The sequence below is a fragment of the Anabrus simplex genome, chromosome 10 (genome assembly GCF_040414725.1).
Source record: "Anabrus simplex isolate iqAnaSimp1 chromosome 10, ASM4041472v1, whole genome shotgun sequence".
Classification (NCBI taxonomy): domain Eukaryota; kingdom Metazoa; phylum Arthropoda; class Insecta; order Orthoptera; family Tettigoniidae; genus Anabrus; species Anabrus simplex.
The window spans coordinates 31,393,704-31,418,383 of NC_090274.1; the positions used below are offsets into that span (position 1 = coordinate 31,393,704).

General features: G+C 39.5%; 1 protein-coding gene across 1 annotated transcript in view; it reads left to right on the forward strand.

Annotated features, from left to right (window-relative positions):
- LOC136881781 (ADP-ribosylation factor-like protein 13B) overlaps positions 1-24,213 on the forward strand; it is a 45,651-nt gene extending 21,438 nt beyond the window's left edge. The window contains exons 6-9 of the mRNA XM_067154219.2: positions 2,747-2,963; positions 11,548-11,737; positions 16,828-17,058; positions 22,781-24,213. Coding sequence (XP_067010320.2) covers positions 2,747-2,963; positions 11,548-11,737; positions 16,828-17,058; positions 22,781-22,881 — 739 coding nt within the window. The 3' untranslated portion in view covers positions 22,882-24,213. The remainder of the gene's footprint in view (positions 1-2,746; positions 2,964-11,547; positions 11,738-16,827; positions 17,059-22,780) is intronic.
- Positions 24,214-24,680: the final 467 nt, after the last annotated feature.

Below are 24,680 nucleotides of genomic sequence, written 5' to 3' on the forward strand. Positions count from 1 at the left end.
CGCCTAATCAGTACTTTATATTATGTGACTTTTAAAACATGTCTGTATTTTATGAATACACAGTACCGGTTTTGACCACTATATGGATCATCTTCAACCGATCGTAAAATATGATATTAACATGTGTAATTAAAGCATCATTGAATCCAACAAAGAATGTAATTTGCTACGAACTATAATATTATACAAATATGTTATGTCGTGCACGGCGTGCTCCCGAACAGCACAAACCGACAAGCCAACAACGGCAATAACTGCCATGTCCTATGAGAAAACGCAACTATAAAGAGGGAGCGTTCGTACCTACAAATGCCAGACAGCAAAGATGACACTGTAAATGGAATAAGATAACAGAATATAATATATTTTAATGTAATATCAAGTGGTGTAATAATAAATTGAACCGAGCTCGATAGCTGCAGTCGCTTAAGTGCGGCCAGTATCCAGTAATCGGGAGATAGTGGGTTCGAGCCCCACTGTCGGCAGCCCTGAAGATGGTTTTCCGTGGTTTCCCATTTTGACACCAGGCAAATGCCGGGGCTGTACCTTAATTAAGACCACGGCCGCTTCCTTCCAATTCCTAGGCCTTTCCTTTCCCATCGTCGCCGTAAGACATATCTGTGTCGGTGCGATGTAAAGCAAATAGCAAAAAAAAAAAAAAAAAAAAATTTTTTAAATTGAACGACCGTAATCATCAAGATCAACCACCCACATTCAGAACATTCTGAAACACACCGCATGAACTGCTTGTGTACTTACCCAATGTTTTTACCAACACAGATCAAAGTTTTAATGTGTACCACAAGAATGTTTTAGAACTTTTACCAATTATTAGAACTGAATATAACATTATTTTAACATATTACCGGGCGAGTTGGCCGTGCGTGTAGAGGCGCGCGGCTGTGAGCTTGCATCCGGGAGATAGTAGGTTCGAATCCCACTATCGGCAGCCCTGAAAATGGTTTTCCGTGGTTTCCCATTTTCACACCAGGCAAATGCTGGGGCTGTACCCTAATTAAGGCCACGGCCGCTTCCTTCCAACTCCTAGGCCTTTCCTATCCCATCGTCGCCATAAGACCTATCTGTGTCGGTGCGACGTAAAGCCCCTAGCAAAAAAAAAAAAATTAACATATTATGTGCTATATATATGAGTAAAATAAGTGGAGTTTTAAGGCGCAATTCGCACGTTATAAAAAACTTTGACGATGTTTTGCACCAAGAGAGAGAAACACCAAACATACATCATATAACACTTTCAAGTTCAAAAAAATTTTAATATCACATTGTTTCAATGTGATATATGTTATTCATGAGTAGAATAAGTAGATTTTTAAGTCATACTTTGCATGTCTCATAAATTTTGACGATTGCTTTAGACCAAAGAGAAAACATAACCTATTTGTATAAATTATAGTTCATAGCAAATGACATTCTTTATTGGATTCAATGAGTTAGTTATACATGTTAATATCATATTTTACGATCAGCTGAAGATGACCCATATAGTGGTGTGTATTAATAAGATACAGGCATGTTTTAGAAGGCACATACCAATAAAGTATTGATTCGGTGGAAGGTTCTCTTTCCTTATAGTTGTGTTGTTGTTTTCTTCTAATATTTTATTTACAAAGTGTTTATTATTGTGCATAGATTATTTTTAGTGTTAACTGATTGGGCCCAAGAAATGGAACTGTTCCGTGCTTCATCTTGGGTTGGACCATGGAGCTGTTCCATTGTCTCACTTTACTATGTAATTCAACTTTTCCTCAAGAGATTGCAGAGTGAGTTGCATTTGTGATTTGTGTCGGGACTCTTCCTCACCATTGTTATATGCTCTTTGTTAATATATATCGATAGTGAGCTTGGTAGTATTAGTTTGAAGTGGGCCATCACTAGACTTTGAAATTCCCTTGTAAACGAGTCGACTGCCAGTAAACGACTGTATGTTACCGATATATATAACTCCTTTTAGAAAGTAATGATGGTTAGGAATGTCATTTTTTCTGTAAAATTAGTAGTATCAGTAACAGTGAGAGTAATGCTCCTGATGATCAAATAGATGTAGAAATCGAAGAGGAAGTGCAAGGAGATGACCGTGTTACAGCTCGGCAGGCGGACTGAGTATGGACCCGTGATGCTAATAAAATAAAATAAAATGTATTTAAAATATTCCTTGTTCTGTGGTTGAACGGCTGAATGTCGTTTTGTTTTCATGTATATTTAAATCTTAAATTCTCTTGTAAGTGAGAAATTTGGTAATTCTAAATTCCGATGGAGGGAATTAGATATTTTTCCACCAATAGAGCATATCAAAAATCAGATCAAAAATTAGATGTTGGCTTTTCAGGCGAGTCTAGTGTCAGACTTAAGACAAAATGCAGGTTAATAGAGCAAACGCCTGAAAAGCCAACATCTAATTTTTGATCTGATTAGTGAGAAATTTCTCATCATGTGAACCCTCACTGTATTTCCTTCAAAATAATCCCAGCCCCAATGCAGTTTCAATCTAACAGATATGCAGGGCTCAATGGGTTAAGAAATCTCTTGGCAGTTTCTATACTGTTGGCATATTTCATGATATATAACTTTACAGTCTATGGAAGCTAAATATATGAATGAATATAGTTTGCATATGGCCAAGGTTTGTTATGTCCTGCAATGACTGTGTTATGTGTAAGAGTATGGTTGTAAGTTGATCGGCTGCTCACGTGATGATGAAACCGCTGATTGTTTGCTAAACATTCAGGTGGCTGTTGAACTGCATCATCCGGGATTTTGAGGTCCTCAGTGCTCGTGTAGAGGCCGACATTGCCGAGCAGCAGCTTGTCCTGGAACGAGAGAAAGCAGAGAGGCTGGAGAGAGTGCTCAAGGCACGGGAGGAGCGGAAGGGTAGCGGCGATGACACTCTTTGCGAGGAGACCGATTTCACCCACGATCCTTTCCGTCCGATAGCAGAAGTTGCTGTAAGTATTAAGTTATACTGGTTTCTTTAGGAGATATTTCTACACACAAAAAAAAAGGGAAAAGAAAAGCAATTTGCATTAGAACTTAACATTAAAAATATATTTACTTTATGGCTGCCATGCAGGGTATTTATGGGTGGGCCTACAAGAGTTGGAGTCTGACATTTGAGCGTAAAAAGCAGTAACTACAAAGTACGCTGTGTAGTCATAGTTACCTTAATCTGCGTCATATCACCCTTTCATACAGGCTGAGTGTGTAATAAAATATGTAGGCCTAATGAAATGGAATAAACTTTGACCTGTTCCTAAGCTCGTGCTAATAATTCCAGCATTTACGACAGAATACATCATTGCCAACAAATATGAGATTTCGTAATCACCAACAAAATCATCAGTTTGTGACAATATCCTCAACAAATGCACATGTTCAATTCAGAATAGAACTGTGCAACCAAAAACTAACAACGAAAATAATATTCAGGAAACAAACATGTAAACACAAAAAGCAGCAACAACTGACACAGTGCCTTACCTTACCTATGGCGCGACGGCCCGTTTTCGGGTCATGGCCTCCCCAGTTGCTCTCCGCCAAACTTATCGATCTCGTGCAGCTACTCTCCACTTCCGGATCTTGAGGATGTGTGCTGCGTCCTGATGTACACCATCTTCCCATCTGTTACGTGGCCTTCCCACAGGCCTTCCTCCTCCAAAGTCTCCTAAGAATACCTTCTTTGGGATTCGGTGTTCTTCCATCCTAATTAGATGACCTGCCCATTTAAGTCTCTTCATTCGAATGGCATGCGACAGGGGTGCCTCCCCATACAGGGAATATAGTTCATCATTATATCTAATTCTCCTTTCCCCTTGCACGCATATGGGTCCATAAATTCTCCTCAGGATTTTCCTTTCGAAGGAATCTGTCTTCTCCATGGCTTTCTTTGGGAGGGTCCACATATCACTTCCATACATCGCTATACTGCGAATGAGGGTTTTGTATAGCATAACTTTTAAGCTCTGGTTTATATCTCTACTTATGAAAAGTGGTAGTACTGCAAAGTATGCTCTGTTGGCAGCTTGAATTCTTGCCTGTATTTCCACCATTTCCTCATTCTTGTTGCTTAGATGTACACCAAGATATTTAAATTCATCCACCACCTCCACTTTGGATCCTTCAGGGACAAGTTGGTCATTTGTATACTTCCTTCTCCGAGCCTGCACCATTACCTTACTTTCAGTGCTCCGGCTCGTAGAAGTGTGCGTACATTCCATGTACCAATTGCGTAGTCCATTGCCTTTAGCTTAGTTCGTCGTCTATTAAATCCACCATTCCGAGGCATATTCTGGGGCTTCGCAACAGTTTGTTTTCTGGAGCGAGGTTGTTAGCCTTGCTCCAATACCCAGCAATCCTGGAGGACCGATGTTTTCTGTTAGGGTTGTCTCCCTTAGCTGATTGGTCCCCATTTAAGCGTCGGGAACTCGCTTTCTGCCCTTACATGACTTAGGCGTGTACCTGAAAGAATGTACCCATTGCCCAGAGGCCACAGCGTGGACGTGCATGTATTGGACTTGGTAGGAATAAATAGCATTTCCTGTGTTTTGCTAGTGCACTCCCATCAGCAAGAAGTGCACCCACAGGACCACATACTACCCCTTCGACCCCCCTGACACAGTGCCACTCCGCATAATATCACAAAAGCGACTGAGAGCAAGCCAACCCACTTGGCGATAGCTTCCTTAAATGTTGCATCGTTGTTATTGTTGCCATAGAAACAGCCGATGGCGCTAAACTTCAGACTCCAACCCTCATGGGCCTTAGTATAAAAGCTTTCCACAATATGACCGGCCATTTAACCCTTTGGAATCCTGTTATATTTCCACTCACATCCACGACAAGTCCAATTTTAAATCAGGCTAATTTGGGGTAAATACTCACTTGGAAAGTAAGTCTGTACAGAATTTTATATTTCATATAAAAAATTTCATCATTGTTCGGTACTGACAATTTTCAATATAATACAACATTTTTTTACAATTTGTTTTATGTCGTACCGACACAGATAGGTCTTATGGTGACAATGCGATAGGAAAGGGCTATGATTGGGAAGGAAGCGGCCGTGGCCTTAATTAAGGTACAGCCCCAGCATTTGCCTGGTGTGAAAATAGGAAACCATGGAAAACCATCTTCAGGGCTGCTGACAGTGGGATTCGAACCCACTATCTCCTGGATGCAATCTCACAGCTGTGTGGTCCTAACCTCACTGCCAACTCGCCTGATAAAATATAATAAGATAGAAGTTTAGGTGTCTACCTAATCAATACAAATATATTTTATTTACAATTTAAAACTGCAAATACCATTACAAAATTAGTGATCAGGACATGTTTCAGCCTATTTTTGCTATCTTCAGCTGCATTAAGTTATACAATACGAAGGAATATGAAATATCTGAATATTACTTATTGAATCTTACATTCTTATATAATAAAAATACTTTAAGTTAAAATGTTGCATTTTAAACACAAATGTTGTGGAATGATTAATCAGGCAGGTAAACATTAACCACAAAATTCAACTATTTTAGAGTTATTATTGTCACAAACATGACCTAACAGACTATTTTGAACTACTAGTATTCCACTGCTTGTTCATAATCGCATACCACTAAGGGTTATGACTCGTATGCTGTGGAGTGCCATACGGGTTTGTGTCATCATGTGGAATCAAGTGCTCGCTAATCCGGACACCGCTCGCACACGACACTTTGTGATATTCAAGCTAAACATTTAAAATCCAATGTAATTGATGCAATTATGCTGTCAGTAGTGAAGATTTCTTATTTAAATAAACAGTTTTACTGTATTGACTTTTTTTTCAATCTGTTTTATGTCGCACCAACACAGACAGGTCTTACGGTGACAATGGGATAGGAGAGGGCTAAGGGTTCGAAGGAAGCGGCCGTGGCCTTAATTGAGGTACAGCCCCAGCATTTGCCTGGTGTGAAAATGGCAAACTACGGAAAACCACCTTCAGGGCTGCTGACAGTGGGGTTCGATCCCACTATCTCCCGGATGCAAGCTCACAGCTGAGCGCTTCTGCATGGAAATGGTGCTCAGCGTTTATTGTGCGCCCTGTATTTTTTGCTACTTATAAAAAAATTAATATTGACCGTCGCTATGAAATTTGCGCGAAGCTGTAGTATTAAAAAAGTGTTTATTTTTTATGAGATTTTATGTTCAAAGAACTGTTATTAATGGTTGCAGCAATAAAATGTTATTAAACATGTTTCTTTTTTTGAATCTGATTGAATTAATTTGGAAGTATAGGTACATGAAAGCTTACGACTACTCTGCTTTTAATAATAAAATGAGTGTGGAGCGGGGAGAACTTTTTTTTTTTAAACTTCGCACTACTGACCATACATAGCCCCGTTTCATTATTCATTCCAACTAGCCTCATGCTCTTCCCAAACTGTTGTCTCGTATCCAAGTGTATCACCGGCTGTCTGTCTCAGCCTACAGCACACCATAGCTGCACTGGGTCTAATTGCTAGTTTTGTGCTCTACATTTCTCCTGTTGGTGGCCATAGGATGGAGGAGTTCTGAGGAGCGTTTTCGTGGTCATCACTGCACTAGTTTTTTTTTTTTTTTTTCTTTTCTTTCCCTATTTCTTGTACGTCGCACCAACACAGATAGGTCTTATGGCGACGATGGGGCAGGAAAGGCCTAGGAATGGGAAGGAAGCGGCCGTGGCCTTAGTGAAGGTACAGCCCCAGCACTTGCCTGTTGTGAAAATGGGAAACCACGGAAAACCACCTTCAGGGCTGCCGACAGTGGGGTTCGATCCCACTATCTCCCGGATGCGAGCTCACAATCGCACGGCCAACTCGCCCGGTACACTGCGCTAGTGTCTGAATGTTTAGCATAATGAGGAAACTTGTGGCTTCAGTTTCTGTTGTGCCTATCCTCCTGAACAGAAAATGAACTTTTCCAAGACACAGAGAGTGCACTTGATATAGCAACATTTTAGTCCAAATCCTTGTAACGTTTCTCAGTATAATTTTATAGTCCATCTTCGTAGTAAGCGTCTTTCTGGACGACCGGAGGTGTGGCCTGGCCTCGTGTGCGAGGAACTATGGGAGCGTTCGCGCTGGTGGTGGGGGAAGAACTTGAACCTTTCCTCCAGCTGACACAGTCGAGTTCAGGCAGCGGACGTAGCCCTGGGAACTGACTGAAGTAGTGTGGAAAGCTTAGGCGCGATACGTTCCCGGGTCGGGGTGGTCATTATGCAATGGCTCATTGGTGTACATACATCACACTAACTCAAAGGTGTAGGAATTACTTAATATGATAAACTAGTGAAAATAAAATAGTACCGTACATTGTACAAATCGAGTCTTATATTTCGATTGTCTGCCTTAAAACCTTGTCAATTAACTACACAAGCCTTTGAGCATAACATTCTAAAATTTCAGTTCTATTCCAGTACGGAAATACTTCGTAACTTTCGTCGTAAATGTTGGTGACGTCAAGAAATCAGAGGGTCATGCCTAAAAGAATTCATATCGGATGATGCTTTCGACACAACGTGAAATAAATCTCAGTGTATAGTAAAAGTGGAGGTCAATATTTTGGCACTCTGTAGCCTTTAATTTATTCTTATACATTCGTATTATACATTCTTACGAATATGAAATCTGTTATATAAAATTGAAAGGTTTGAACCATTTGGTAGAAAATCGTCCGCCTCTGTGGTGTAGTGGTTAGCGTGATTAGCTGCCACCCCCGGAGGCCCGGGTTCGATTCCCGGCTCTGCCACGAAATTTGAAAAGTGGTACGAGGGCTGGAACGGGGTCCACTCAGCCTCGGGAGGTCAACTGAGTAGAGGTGGGTTCGATTCCCACCTCAGCCATCCTGGAAGTTTTTCCGTGGTTTCCCACTTCTCCTCCAGGCGAATGCCGGGATGGTACCTAACTTAAGGCCACGGCCGCTTCCTTCCCTCTTCCTTGCCTATCCCTTCCAATCTTCCCATCCCTCCAAAAGGCCCCTGTTCAGCATAGCAGGTGAGGCCGCCTGGGCGAGGTACTGGTCATACTCCCCAGTTGTATCCCCCGACCAAGAGTCTGAAGCTCCAGGACACTGCCCTTGAGGCGGTAGAGGTGGGATCCCTCGCTAAGTCCGAGGGAAAAACCGAACCTGGAGGGTAAACAGATGATGATGATGATGATGATGGTAGAAAATCAACTGAACATAAGACAGTAACTTGCAACTGGTAATACTGCGAATAAAGGAAGTTCGTTTGAAACTGTACTGTACTGTATACCAAGGAAAGGCGCATCGGTACGCGCTATCAGTTCATCAATCGCCTAACGAATAGGAGGAAGTTGTTTCCACTGACAGCCTGGAGATATAATCTACTTAACGTGATTTCTAGTGAAATACGTATAAAAGAGATTAATTAATGCAAATTTGTCGGGAAAATGCGGAGAAGAAGCATTAGTAGAAATACTTCAGCTACTTTCATAATAACATTAACAATGTCTACTTTTCTTGTCCATCAGAAGAAATATAATAATATATAATACTCTTGAATAACCTGCTATTGTTATGACAGAGAACAGGTCTCCTACAGCAACAGCAGCAACAAAAACAACGAAAACAGCAATAAAATGCTCCGGAACAATAGACAATATAAATCTGTCTCATAAAATCAGAGCAAAAATATTATCGGACTTCTTACGCGTTCTATGATCACTTTTGTTTAATATTCGGAGTTCGGGGATCTTATTTATAAATTATTCAGAATAATCTTCACTCTCGTCTGAATCAGTGTCGTCTGAAGTTTCACCGAGGTTGATGTCGGACTGGTCTAATTCTAATTCCTTATGCATGGTGTTGTCACGCTCCCAGTATTCCTGCTCAGTGTCTTTTACGTGGTCGCAACATTTTTTCCGTTTGTCTTGCGAATACTGTGCAAGCAATATCCGCAAAGAGCTTCCTTTTTGTCGAGTGTGTCTGCTGTCAAGTCACGAGTGATCTATAAGACAGAGAAATATTTCGTACAGAATAAGCATTTTTATTTATATTGGGAATAGGAGCGCGTCAATTATGAACAGTGAAGGCATTAGAGATGCTATGGCACACATTTTTATGCTAAAAAACTAATTATGCTGTATTACTATTAGAGATATTTTTTTTTTGCTAGGGGCTTTACGTCGCACCGACACAGATAGGTCTTATGGCGACGATGGGATAGGAAAGGCCTAGGAGTTGGAAGGAAGCGGCCGTGGCCTTAATTAAGGTACAGCCCCAGCATTTGCCTGGTGTGAAAATGGGAAACCACGGAAAACCATCTTCAGGGCTGCCGATAGTGGGATTCGAACCTACTATCTCCCGGATGGAAGCTCACAGCCGCGCGCCTCTACGCGCACGGCCAACTCACCCGGTGAGATATATTCTTATCACGGACCTCTCCTTTGATATCTCCCCAAACCGACTCAGTGTGATTGAGATCTGGATGATATGTTTCATATGTTCACTCATGGTATAAACACTTTCACGTGCCTAGCCTCGCAGTGGTCTCCCAGATTTAGAAGAGGACCTAGAAGCCATGCTCGTCACTTCAGTAATTTCAACTTAGCCCACACGTAACAACACGCGCCGCTTAAGAGACGTTTTCACTTCAGCGCTAGCCTGGCGACTGGACCTGCTGTAGGAGTGGGGGGACGATAGCTCCCACCACTGCATGCGCAACCATTTCTCGCGCAGGACGCTTTCAACCAAAACGGACTATAACTGTTTATATTAGATGTTTCTTTGCGAGAATTATAATAATTCCATACTTATTTAAGACACCGTATTTACGCGAATAATACCCGCACTTTTTTTTTTTTTTAAATGAGGCACGAAATTGGGGTGCGGGTTTTATTTGAGTCAATGTTGGCCTTTTTTTCAAAATCAACCTTCCTAAAGTTAGGGGGCGGGGATTATTCGCGTAAATATGGCATATTTTTAAATAAAATTTAGGCACGAAATTGGGGTACAGGTTTTATTTGAGTCAGTGTTGGCTTTTTTTTTTTTTTTTTCAAAATCACCCTTCCTAAAGTTAGGGTGCGGGGATTATTCACGTAAATACGGTATATATTTTTAAGGTATTGAACATTGGAAATTCATATACTGATAGACTTCTTTGAAAATCTCTGTGTAATTTCTGCTGCCTTTAGTTATAGATGACCGAGCTCGATAGCTGCAGTCGCTTAAGTGCAGCCAGTATCCAGTAATCGGGAGATTGTGGGTTCGAGCCCCACTGTCGGCAGCCCTGAAGATGGTTTTCCGTGGTTTCCCACTTTTCACACAAGGCAAATGCCGGGGCTGTACCTTACTTAAGGCCACGGCCGCTTCCTTCCAATTCCTAGGCCTTTCCTATCCCATCGTCGCCGTAAGACATATCTGTGTTGGTGCGACGTAAAGCAAAAAACAAAAAAAAGTTATAGATGTTTGGAAGCATGTTTTATAAATTAACTCATTGTTATTAGAGCTGGGACAGTAACCATTTCGGGAACACCAACGTTGTAGAATGAAACCTTTACAAGAAGATAACAGTTGCAGTGCCGCTCTGGTGTTGTGTTCTTCACTGGCACCAACCTATTAAAAAAAAAAAAAAGTGTCATTTCACAATTCATAATCTGTGTGTATACAAATTGTTGCTCCCATTCGTTCCATTTCTTGGCACTGGAATTCTCACCACATCACTAGGTAGACAAAACTGTTGTTTTACTGTTGCATGCTGTTATCATTGTCCCTTCTATCGCGTTGCTTACTTTAGTATTGACCGAGCTCGATAGCTGCAGTCGCTTAAGTGTGGCCAGTATCCAGTAATCGGGAGATAGTGTGTTCGAGCCCCACTGTTGGCAGCCCTGAAGATGGTTTTCTGTGGTTTCCCATTTTCACACCAGGCAAATGCCGGGGCTGTACCTTAATTAAGGCCACAGCCGCTTCCTTCCACTTCATAGACCTTTCCTATCCCATCGTCGCCATAAGACCTATCTGTGTCGGTGCGACGTAAAGCAAATAGGAAAAAAATGTTAATAATCAAATGGTAAGATGTTATTTGTGTGACCTACAAATGTCTTGCCATTCCACAATTCTAAACTTAAGTAATCATGTGTTATAATGTTTAAAGGCTGTCAGTTAATTTTCTTATTTTCATATATTCATAATTTATAGTTAGAATATCTGAAACTGTATTTCATTGTTTCTAAGTTCACACCCTTAAAAATGTTGTACAATGTGTAGGCAGTAAAGGCATTACATTTCAAGCACATTTTTATTTTCAATTCCTCTAAATTACTTTCCCAGATTATATGAATGGGTGACTATGTGCAGGAGGCTAGAAGAAATGTCAAAGCAAAATCCAAGTAAGGTTAGGTCCTGAGGTGGCTAATACCTCAGTAGTTTTGCACCCCTTCACCTATATTGATAGAGTTAACGGTTATTTTGCAACCATTTCATTAGATGGTTGTCTGATTGCAATGGTGTAAAGGCAACTGTTTTGCTCAGCACTAATTATTTTTCTTGTATTGGACAGAATGGCAGCATTCATCAAAACGGCAAGGCTGTACTTCACAATTCACCGGTCGTCACTGGGAAAGAATCTCCTCGGAAGGAAAGCCAGAGGCCAACCGATTCACCAAAGCAGACAGAGAACACTAACCAGCTACAGTGTGTAGACGTAGACGACAACGAATGTCATCCTGGCGTCACTAAGCTTATCAAAGGTGAGATAGTCATTATGTCGTAGGAATATGAACATGAACAGGAACACACCGCAGAATAAAGACAGTTAAAAATTAAATAATTGAAAAGGAGGTTCAACCTATTCAATACTTAAAAGAAGGAAATGCAGTAATCACATTCCTATTTAAATGGGACCGGTTTCGACCTTAGTCCAGGTCATCATCAGCCGTAAAAAGATGTACAATGTTTATGAATATTGGAGGTCAGTTTCACACTTTGATAGGCACAAAGACACGACACCACATTCTGTATGCACAAAGTCACAACACTATCAACTAATATACGAAGATCAAAAATAACTAGAAGTCGCAGACGAATAGATTTGTAGTAGAAAGCCGCCAGCTCCTGGTGATCAGCGCGGCTTTCTACTACAAATCTATTCGTCTGCGACTTCTAGTTATTTTTGATCTTCGTATATTAGTTGATAGTGTTGTGACTTTGTGCATACAGAATGTGGTGTCGTGTCTTTGTGCCTATCAAAGTGTGAAACTGACCTCCAATATTCATAAACATTGTACATCTTTTTACGGCTGATGATGACCTGGACTAAGGTCGAAACCGGTCCCATTTAAATAGGAATGTGATTACTGCATTTCCTTCTTTTAAGTATTGAATAGGTTGAACCTCCTTTTCAATTATTTAATTTTTAACATCAATAATTTCAATACGGAACAATGAAGTTTTTATCTTTAAATGAATAAAGGCAGGTCAGTTTGGGGAGAAGGAGAAGTAGAAAGAGGAAACAAGGGGGCACATGAAAACACAAAAGGACAAGCACAATCCCACATCTTCAAATAGATCATCCTCCTTCTTCTTTGTAACCTCTCTGAGCATGACTTAAAAAATAAAATTTAAGAAAAAAAAAAAAAATTAAAACTCTAGAAGAATTTCAAGTGGATAAAATAACAAGAGAATTAATCAAACAAACATTAACTGGCACTACTTCAAAAGTTAAATTCCTAGGCGAAATATCTGAGCCTTTTCCTGTTAACACCGGGGTCCGTCGAGGGGATGATTTATCGCTGTTACTGTTTAACTTGGTACTTGAGAAAGTAATCAGGAACTGGGAAAATGAAACTAAAGGAATAACCCTTGGAAGACTACGTAAAGACAGAATTCACGTGCAATGTCTGTCCTTTGCTGATGACATAGCAATCCTTTCCAATAATAGGCATGAAGCAATTCATTCCATTGAAAAACTACATGAAATTGCCATCAAAACGGGACTTCAAATTTCGTGTGAGAAAACTCAGTACATGGAAGGAGCCTCACGATACTTTAACCAAAATCATTGAGAAATAAGAAAGGAAAATTTTTACAGAATTTTTTGGGCCAGTTTGTATAGATGGAATATGGAGAAAAATCATCCCAGGAGATATATTGTCATTCTGAAAAAATTTCTCACACTTTTTGGAAAAGACGATTGAAATTTTATGGACACATGATCAGAATGAACACTAACAGGCTAACTAAAAGAATTCTCAACCGGGCCCTTTCGTCTAAAACCAAGAACAGCTGGATTTGTGAAATTGAAACAGATCTCCAGGAAATCAACATCTCAGAAGACAGTGTACAGGACAAATGTAAATTCAGAACCAAAATCGACAATCACCACTTTGAAGACAAACCCAACACCAGAGCTATTATAACTTGGACAGAAGAAAGAAAGAAGAAGCTCAGCGAGAGGATGAACAGATTTTGGGAGGAAGAGAAGGCCAACACATCAGCTAAGCAAGTTCAACCGTGCTCCTGAGTAGGGCATAACGATGTAAAAAAAAAAAATCTCAACCCAAAACCAAATTAACAAAAATAGACAAACCCAAGAAAGATTACATATCTTCCACTTTCAACAATGCACACATATACCGCGTAACTAACGTCTTTAAACAGTACAACATAAGAATAGCATTCCAAACCACGCACAATAGCTCCGATATCATTCACAATACTAGAACTGTTAACAACAACAATAAATACAACCAATGAGGAGTTTACCGCATCAAGTGCAATGATTGTGAAACAAGTTACATTGGACATACAGGCAGAAATTTCATAATCCGGTATAGCAAACATCTAAACGCAATAAAGCATAACCACTTTTCAGCAATAGGCCAACATATTAAAGAATATAAACACAGTTTTACGAACATCGAAAACGATATGAAAATATTAAACATAAATCCCACAGGCCCCCTGCTCAATATAACAGAAGAGTTTTACATTTCTTTAGATCAATATGCTAATCCCAATTTCAATATAAATGATATTACAGAAAAGACCAATATTATCTTCAACAAGTCATTCCCGCCCTAAAAAACGACTACCTCAAAATAATCAATAAGCAGAGCACAACACGTGCCACAAAACCACCAAGTGACGCGCCCAACTCTGCCTCTGCCCCCACAACAACCAATCCCCTACCCCTCTGTCCACACCCCTCCTCACAGCCGGCATGAGCCCAAGACGAACCCGCAGCAGTACGCAGCAAGTTCCAAAACAGAGCACTACCCAACCACAACAACAGCAGTAAGTACACTTTATAATTCACACACGTCTTCAGGCATTCCTTCAGTCCACAATCCATAACTCGTACATATTTATCTTTTACAGATAACCATAATACCAGACACAATATAGACAAGAAAGGAACCATCACTGCTGGCAGAATTTTAATCAAACAAGAGTACGTCTTTATGCTTCTAACCCAAAGAAACAAGATTTTATCTACCTTGAAGCCAAAGTAGACTTTTTAACGACAAGTGTCTTATTATAATACACCTAGCTATTAACCACTAAATTACAATACATCATAGAAATTCATCATTGCTTACATAGTATCAATGTACGCAAATCTATGATTAAGAGCACTGCAACTACAAGAAGAAAGCACACGCAAGATATGCACAATTAAACTCGCCAATTTTTAGACTCCATTACATCACATCATTCACAAATACCAACATCAACTGATATATTTCATTGTCACAAGATTTTACCAAGAAGAAGATATATGCAAGACATAAACATTAACCAGTGCTTTACATATGTTTTAATACCTTTTAATGTGTTTTATGTGTTTGTACAACTGATTAGCTCTTCAGTTTAGGTTAAGTATTTATAATCACAACTTAAACCTCAAGGTCATTCATACTTACGTACCGCGATTTAAACGATAAACCACTTATATGCCCCATTAGACATATCCGGATATGCCAATCAAAGATGGGAACCTCCTTCAGATACTGTTAATGTAATTCATGCAGAACATCAACATTAGTGAGCTGATGATGGCCAAATAGGCCGAAACCGGTACTGTAAGGACTACTAGTATAATAAACTGTATTGATCAGGTGGAATCCTTTCTTTTCCATATATGTGTAATCCATCAATAAGGACATGAAGCTCATAAATAATTAAGTTAAAGACTTGCGAGTCAAAAATATACTGAATGTTGAATAACAGTTCTCAAGTTGATTCATGTGTAGAAAGCTCAATAAATTTGGTGAGCAATTCACAATAATAAAATAGCTTGTGTTTTAAAGCATTTTTACACGTTAATTCAACCACGGTTCATAAACTGCGTTGCTCACATGGAGCCATCTTAAAATAATCATGAATATAAACAGCTGAATAAAATTTGGGTATGGCGGAATTCTTCTATATCTAAGGCCTATGAGGTGGAAACATATAAATAAATCCTTAAGATGCAAACAAGACTCACCCCATACGGCTGTAGCCTGATTGTAGTGTAAATAACGTGCAGTAAGCAATGGGGTGAGTCTTGCGTACACTTATAATATTGAGTAGAGTCTTAAAACTTTCCGCTTCGAATTGTTATTGGTGTTTTTATTTTTCACAGGTTCCACATTTGAACTGAGAAACATAGTTCCTGTCATAACGAGTCAAGAACTTCATCGCACACACAAATCTTTGGTTTTTGTGGTCCTCTGTTAGGAGTTTCAGGACCCAACGGGAGCACAGTTTCCTAAACTTTAGGTGTTCAGAAACAATGTTGTAAAGCACTGATCTCGACACATCAGGAAATTTGTTTCAAAGACCTGTTATTGTGAAGCGCCTGTTCTCACGAATCTTCGCTTCAACTGAAGCCACCAAATTGTCTGTAATAAAAGAAGGGCGACCGGAGCGGTCCTCATCGTGGACGTTGTCACGGCCATCTTTGAATTGTCGTACCCACTTACGCACTTTGCTTTCACTCATAACAGTATCACCTTACACTTCGCAAATCTGTCGATGAATTTCTGCAGTAGACAGGTTCCTTGCTGACAAAAACCGTATCACTGACCAAACCTCACATGCGGCGAGCGAGTTGATAGTCTCAAACATTTTGAAAGCACAGAACAGAACCGTACAGGTTAGCTACAGAGCTGAAACTGAGCACAGTTGTTCCCGAGGCATGCCAGTACACGATGCACATGCTCATTGCGATATGCGCGCGAACCACTAGTGTCTACAAAAAAAAACGGACCTTACTTAAAAAACACGCTTCGTATTATTCTGCCTGGTCATTCCGTGGGTCCATCTTAACATCATCATCTCAGCTACATGGAGTTTCTGTTTGTCCATTTTGTGGTTATGTCCGGCTGCATGGCTAACTGGTTACCTTTGGTCCAAGGGTTCCCAGATTCCATTCCCAGTCAGGTTGGGGATTTTAAACTTCATTGGTTACATCCTCTGCACCATCTTCAATATTAGATTTCATCCTAAGTAGTGTCCGATCCTCACAGACGTGTATGTGGCCCGTGGGCATCAGCTTGAAAAATTCCTGCATCATCATCATCATCATCATCATCATCATCATCATCTTTGTTGAAAAATCTGAGTTTTGATTTCTTTCTTGAATTTCTCTTGGATTTCCTGTACTGCCAGTTCGTTTTAAACATTGAAAGTTCGGGAGACAGACTGTATTCTAGCCTCACTTCTTTTCCATAGCCATCAATTTCCATCTCTACAGTATCGACAAAATATTCTTATTTTAAGAATTCTGAAAACCTAGCAAAACTTTCTTGTGAGAATGATTGTTCACTCTATAATCGTGTCACTTTTCTTTCAGAGCAACTGGAACTGGAAGCGATGCATCAGAAGAAGAAAGCAGCGTTCCTGAGGCGCTCCAACAAAACCGGACCTGCTCCGCTTATGAGTTCTAATACTGAGTCTTCAGATATTCCCGTACTCCCTACTAACGGTCTTACCAAGCATCTACCACCTCTCAGACGGGCTAGCGGCTCCATCGAGAGAGTTCCTTGGACTCGAACACCACTAAATGCTGGACGTCTCAGTCTTGGTGAGAGATTGTACTTTTTTTTTTTAACTCATCATAGAAATCACTATGGCCTTGATTTTGGTAACTTGTCATCTTTACCCTGTTGAGTGCTATGCCCATCAGTAGGCGGGCTGTCGGAGCTTTGCAGTGCTTTTCTTTTCTCCTGTTCACTCTTTAGGGCGTGACAATTTCTACCATCTCTTGGGGATCATGTTCAGTGTTGGGAAATGCATAAGGAAGAAATGTTTTGTCAGATTTCCCCTTGGGAAAATCAAATAATCATAAATATGATCTATATGTCTCTCAGTCATGCTCATCCAGCAGCGGTTGCTAGGTAACATCGCGTCACACATTTTGTATCAGTAATTTCATATTTATTATTATTAATTGGGCTGAATTATTTACATGAGGAATATTTTACTCACAGATTACTCTTTCAATAAAAAATCAGTATAATTTTATTACTTCACAGAATGCCAGTCGTAAGGAAATCATTGACTTTCTTTGCCTGGGGCTGAAATGATACCAAAGTGTGCAACGAAAAAGATATTACCATATTTCTCCGAATCCTAGACAACGTGTGAAAAATCGAGGATTGTCTTGCATTCGCGTCCTAACAATATTGAACACCACTGGCAGCTATCCAATAATCATTCTAATGAACTCGAAATATGGGGAAAAATTGTTGGTTCAAATCATTATTTACCTTCTGGGAGTTCAGAAAAAAAAAAAAAAAAAAATTACTTCTTTGATGGGAATTTTATGCAGTAAAGCAGACTAGTATTTGTGCTAAATATTTACAAAGACCAGTGTAGAAAGCCAAGAATAACTGCCGAGAGGAATTGTCTTGCTGACCATACAACACCTCGCAATCTGCAGGCCTTCGGACTGAGCAGCGGTCGCTTGGTAGGCCAAGGCCCTTCAAGGGCTCCAGTGCCATGGGGTTAGGTTATTTACAATGAAAAACTAACACTGTAAACATTACGCTGATGTTTTAACTGGAGATAAAAGTTTTAACTGAAATTGACGATTACTTCCTAGGAGACTGTTGTGTGTGCCCTTAGTAAGGCAGGCAATGACAGTTAACACGTTTGCAGCCGATGATGACACATATGCGTCATGACTCCACTTGCACTCAGTGCCGATGATGACACACGTGCGTCACATTCCGGGCTAAATATTAAAGCTCGTATTTCCGCCAATATGTATGTAAACAAACAGACCTCTTATCTGTGCGTTGTTAAGGTGTTACTAAACATATGTGCCATCCGGGCATCAGATCAATTGTTAGTTACAATCTCTGAAGCCATTGCCACTGCCACTGCCAAGTGATGCGAAACCTATTGATTATTTTAGCTTGCTTGCAGATGACAACTTGCTGAATAACATTGTAACTGAATGTAACGCATTTGCAGAAGAGTTATTATTGCGAGGAAGTGTCACTGAAAAGTAGCACACTGTATTGACTAGTTCCATTGTACAGCTTATGGAGTAATGTAAGTATACATTGTTCACACAGCAATAATAAGATTCTACTGCACAGTAGTTTTGTGTGAAATGTTCAAAATTTATTTTTCTGTTGCAAGTGATAAAAATCATTGTTGTCCGTATTGAAGATACTGAATGTAGGATGCTAAAAGGTTTGTTTTGTCACCTATTCAATACATATAAATTATACAATTTAGGAATTTATTATTGATTCCACTTGAGACATGTTTCGCCCTTCATTGAGGGCATCATCAGTCAGATTATCTCCTCAAGGCAAAAATCAGGTACGTGGTTAGTAGTTGACATGCACAAATTAACCCCTCAGCGCCGACCTCTATACGTGGTATAGACCCCTCTTTTCTTCCGTAGCCGCCGACCTCTATACGTGGTATAGACCCATACATGGTTTCACATTTACGGCTATAGCGCAAAGAGTTTTGTAGTTATCGATATGCAAATAGTTTTGTTTCCAAGAAGACATTTTCGGGTTTATCAGTGTTGTAAATAAGAATTGAAAATCGTTAAAATGTAGTTGTTTTTGCAAGGATAATTATTTGTCAAGTAAGTCTAAGCACTAATCTCTTGCTTTTTATAAAAGTCTGTTTGCTTCATTCTTTCCCACTGAATAAAAGAAAGAAATGATGATCTGAGAAGTTTGTCTTTCCGCGCAGTGTTCTTTGCTCTAATTTTACATTAAGAGAGCGGTTTATTTATTATATTTTGTCTTTATTTCTCGGCTTGTAATATTTTCGTAACTCTCCGTGAGCGCTTTGTATAGGCATCAGTTAGTGCTGCTTTCTGTCATACGATACAGAACCAGTTGTTCATGGTATATATCTCGTTTGAAAGACGATGTCTCGACCTTGTATCTGAAATATGTATCGAGTTGGTTTGTTATTCCCCTCATTTAGTTTCGTCCTGCTACTTTCGGTCTCGCTGCAGCTTCGTCAGTCCGTGTGACGCTCCGCGCTCAATGGCCAGCTCCAGCCGTGGTTTGACTGATAGTAACGTACTTGAAATATTGTATAATTCAGATGAAAGTTTAGTCGGAAGTAGTAGCGACAGTATTAGCAGCAGTGATAATGAAATAGATGATGTGGCTGTGACGGATGCAGTTGTAAATGATGAGTGACGATGAGGAAGAACCAGTACTTGGAAATTTCGTGTAGGAGACTATAGATAATTATACAGGTCAAAGGGAAGTTTTCAAGAGCGAATTCTGATTCCTAAATTCTCTAATAATATTCAGACAAGTCACAGGGACAAACATTGAGCAGTAATCTTATCAGGTTCAGCTGATGGAAGGTTTGTTTACAAAATACGCTCGCTCGGGCGGGAAACGAAATATTCAAGGCCGGCGCGCATCAGATAATACAGTTCCAAGGTTGCAGGAAAGACATTTTATCAGGAAATTAGCACCCAAGAATGAGAAATCCAAACCTCAGAGACGTTGTGTTGTGTGTTCAAAACACGGCAAAAAGAAGACGTTGGTGTACTGCTGCCAGGAGTGTGACTTGGGTCTCTGTCTCTAAGAGTGCTTCGAATTCTATCACATGAAACTAAATTACTAAGGAAATGTTAAAAAATTATGTAATTATCTGCACGCACATAGTTCTATCATAAGGAATTCCAAGTTTTGTGAATATCGGGCTACTCTTATACATGTAGTAACGCTTTAAGTGAATCAATGTATTTCAGTCGCGCGTAGTTGAAATCTCATCCGGCCGCGGGGTAGGAAGCTCTTTAAATGGCTGCGACGCTGAGGGGTTAATACATATTATTAATACACATTTTTACGCATTGGTGCTGACTTCTTATTCTATAAACCTATATATTCAACCATCACTATTGTACAACTGTTTCTCATACTTAATTTTTGTAATGTGTATTAATAATATGTATTAATTTGTGCATGTCAACTACTAACCAGGTACCTGATTTTTGCCTTGAGGAAATAATTTGACTGATGATGCCCTCAATGAAGGGCGAAACATGTCTCAAGTGGAATCAATAATAAATTCCTAAATTGTATAATTTATATGTATTGAATAGGTGACAAAACAAACCTTTTAGCATTATTTTTCTGTTGTAAAGAAGTTCTGCAACCGAACAAACCATTATTTTCCTCGTTCCGCTTCATTACCAGTCATGACGCACATGCTGCGTCAAACGGCACCGAAGGCGAAAAGCTCATCAGTAGTGCCACTGACGCAGCGTGTGCGTCATGGCTCATATGCACATAAATAGTATTGAAATAATTAAAAGAATAATCTAAAAGGCATAAGGATGCAGAAATGAACTCCTTTAAGGGGAGATTGAAAGCCCTTTTGGTGAAAATATAACTTTTTCTTTTTTTGCCTCAAGTTGTAGCGAGTCTTCTATGCTCATTTTGGTGTATCATTTGTTAAATTATGATGGTTCTTGTTTAAAATAATATTGAAATATGGCTTACATTGTTTCATTTTTATCTGTGAGGTACACCATACTGCAACACTTTCTTCTAAAGCTTGTCTCGGAAAGTATTTTATGTAGAAGGTGGTGATATGGTAATTTAATTTATTTTAGGTTGGCAGGATTGCCAAAACAGTAATGGAGGACATTTGTTTATTTTTGTCGTAAAGATTGTGCATCTTCCGAGTATTTTTACTTTCAGTATTACTTGTTTGTGGAGTGAAATATTCATGTTACTTAGATTTGTATATTTTACAACAGTGGTGACAAAAAGGCTGTCCGTCAATCAGTGTGTAACCAAAACTGTGAAGGTACAAGTGGGGGCATGGAGACAGCTGCAGCAAAAGCTATTTTCAGTCGCTCTGAACAAGCTCGAGGGGCTCGCTGTGTCCAATACCTGGGAGATGGAGACTCTAAGTCATTCAAGGCAGTAATGGAGACTAAACCCTACGGTGTTGCTGTTATTACTAAGTTGGAATGTGTAGGCCACGTCCAAAAGAGAATGGGGACACTGAAAGCACAATATGGGGACAAAAAGTTGTCACATGGTAAAAACCATAAAACATTCTGGAAGGCTCACTGACAAGGTTATAGATGAACTTCAAAACTTCTACGAAAAAGCAATCAGAGACAATAGCAATGATTTGCATGCTATGAGAAGAGCAGTTTGGGCCACGTATTTTCATAAGAGTTCTTCTGATGAGAAACCAGTTCACCATCTATGTCCTTCTCCTCCAGGAACTTGGTGCAAATATAGGAAAGCTGAGGCAGCTGGAACTATTGACTCTTACCACCACAGAATGCATTGCCAGAAGTTGTTATGCAAGCAATAAAGAAAATATACCACGATCTGGCAGCAGCAGAACTGTTAAGAAAGTACTCACATGGGAAGACTCAAAATCCCAACGAGTCATTTAACAATGTTGTGTGGTCTCGTATTCCTAAAAATGTTTTTGTTGGGAAGAAAACATTACAGTTGGGTGTATGGGATGCAGTAGTAACATTTAATGATGGCAATGTTAGAAGGCTGAAGGGCCTACAGGAACTTGGTGTCAGAATAGGTAAATACTGTCAGATGTTTTGAAGACCTGGATCGATTACGGATACTAAAGGCAGAAATTGCAGCTCAGAACAGTGACCAAAAGAGCTAGGAGAGAAAGAAGAAACTAACAAGAAACTTGGTGTGGAAGATAAGAAAGAGGATCCAGACTATGGAGCAGGGTGCTTCTAGTAATTGTATGAACATTTATTACAATAATCATGAGTGTAAGTTTTAAATCCTCATCTCTGTACAAATGACCCATTATCTCAGAAACTATAACAGATAGACACTTGAAACCTTCAAATATAGCTAAGTAACATCTGTTAGAACCATGGATCTACACTCATGTAAATTGCTTTTATATCTTGGGAGTTATGCGAATAAATGTTCTAAAATTTTGAAGAAGAAAAAAAAGGTAATTTGTAAAAAAAAATTGAAACACATTTCCGAAGTAAGCTATCGTATTGAGTGTAGATCAGTGTACATTATAAGTACTCAAGAACCTTCAGTAAAAATTTCAAGTCTCTACCTGAAATAGTTTAGGAGAAAATGGGTCATCAATATGGTCAATTTAACATTATAAGCATAGGGCTTTTAATCTCCCCTTAAACAAAAAAAGTATTACGGTACCACGGTAATGGTTGACGGTATCCGAGCGGCCGTGAAGGTGTTAAATGGTTTAGGAAACTTGGGCAATATTTTTGAGAACCATCTAGAGAATATTTTTTCTATAACATTACTTACAATGTTTGTATGTTCTAGATGCTGCTGCATGGGACCTGGACAAATCACTAGAAGTTGTCACGACAACAAACACCGAGCAGACGACAGAACAGGTGCCTTCTGATGATGGAGTGACATAGCATTCGCTGACTCCTGTCATCTGGCTGACGAGCAATAATAGCCTTCAAACTGTGGTCCATCCATTTTTCTAGTCATTAGATTGTAAGATATTTATATTGTGTACCATTTTATACTCTTTGTACTGAAACGGTGTGGCGGAATGTTCTCATTAGCAGTTCTTGATAAGGCTTCTGTCTTAAGGATTTAAGAAAATGCCTACCAAAGTTGGCTGTCAGGTAGTTCTGGATATACTCCATATTCTTTAATGACCTTATTGTAGCCATGGCAGGTTATAAATGCAAAATTTTAAAAAGCAAATTAATACCAATAAAAAGAAATTAAATAAAGACAGCAAAAACGAGGTTATAGGAAACTGCTGTCGAAATTACGCTGAAGGATGATAATGAGGAAGCTAGGTCTAAGATAAGTTTTTTTTAAAACTTTACTGGAGATAAATGTTTAATTGTGAACGTCTGTTTTACACAAATTTATTGAATAAGTAAACAAGCGGGCAAAATAAGAGCGTATTAGTAGAGTAAGTTTGAGCAGTACTTCATAATAAAAGAAAATTTAGGCATAACTAGCACAAACAGCTTAAGCACATCGTTACAAATTTCATTGTGATCCATATTGACGGTTATCAGTTGCAAAATAAAATGTTGATTAAGGTCAACTAATCAGTACAGTAAAACCTCGTTAAGACATTTCTGCAGGGTACAGGGAAAAAGAATGTGTTAAGCGAGAAAATGTACTACTGAATACATGAATAAAAACTATCCAACAGGGATATGGAAACATTACATATGATTTTTTTCCGACATAATGGGATTTTACGTTGTATATCCGCGGGTACAATGAAAACTCTATGACAAGAGAGTAATAAAAGGTGTGAAAAACACGAAAGAACAAATTTGAAAACTTATTCCACTGGGGCTTATAAAATATTAGTGCACTGAAAAGTGTTAAAAACACCAAACAACAAATATGAAAACATTTGAACGGGTCCCATAAAAATATCAAATTATTATTGCAGATCACACTCTTTCTAAAATGTTAGTAGAAGCCTTTTATTTTGGACCAGTTAGTTATTAAACATTCTTTTTCTGGTCACACACGTAGACAATGAATTGAAGGTTATACACAGCCATGTGGGGCTGCAACAGAATGACTTTGGCTGCCATTTTGAATCGAACAAAACTTCCACCAACCAAGACTGACTTGAGTGATCGAGTTGAAACTGGAATCAACGATAAGATATCTATTAGGTTCAACCTTTTCATTACTAATTAGGTACGTGTTTATGTTACAGATACCTTTTATTCAACTTGGGGACCGGTTTCAACATATATAATGTCATCGTCAGCCATAAAATAAATCACAAATATAAAAGCAAAGACATAATCTGGGGTGCGTAGAGTCTGCCAAGTTGTCGGGCCGCCACGAGAGGGTTACCCCCTCTGTGCTGCACACTTTATTAGATTCATATACAAGGCAATTACAAAGTTGTTAGCACGGAGGACGGCTCCGCGGCCTGACTGTGGAGTCTGGTAGCAGACTCCTTCCCCGACCACCAATGACTGCTTGCTAGACTCCACATGCCCCGCGCTTTTATGCTTTCCTGGGTGACGCGTGTATGGAGGAGCACTGGCAATAGCCGCAGAGGCCGGAGAAAGAGCAAGCGAGCAGTCTGAGGAGGAGAGGGAAGCCGTATATGCAGACTGGCTACTCCCTAAACCAGCCTGACCCGGCGAGCCTCACTTTTATAGAGTGTCGAGGCTTGCGTGTACTGTAGAAAGCACTTCCTGGGAAGGAGTGTCTG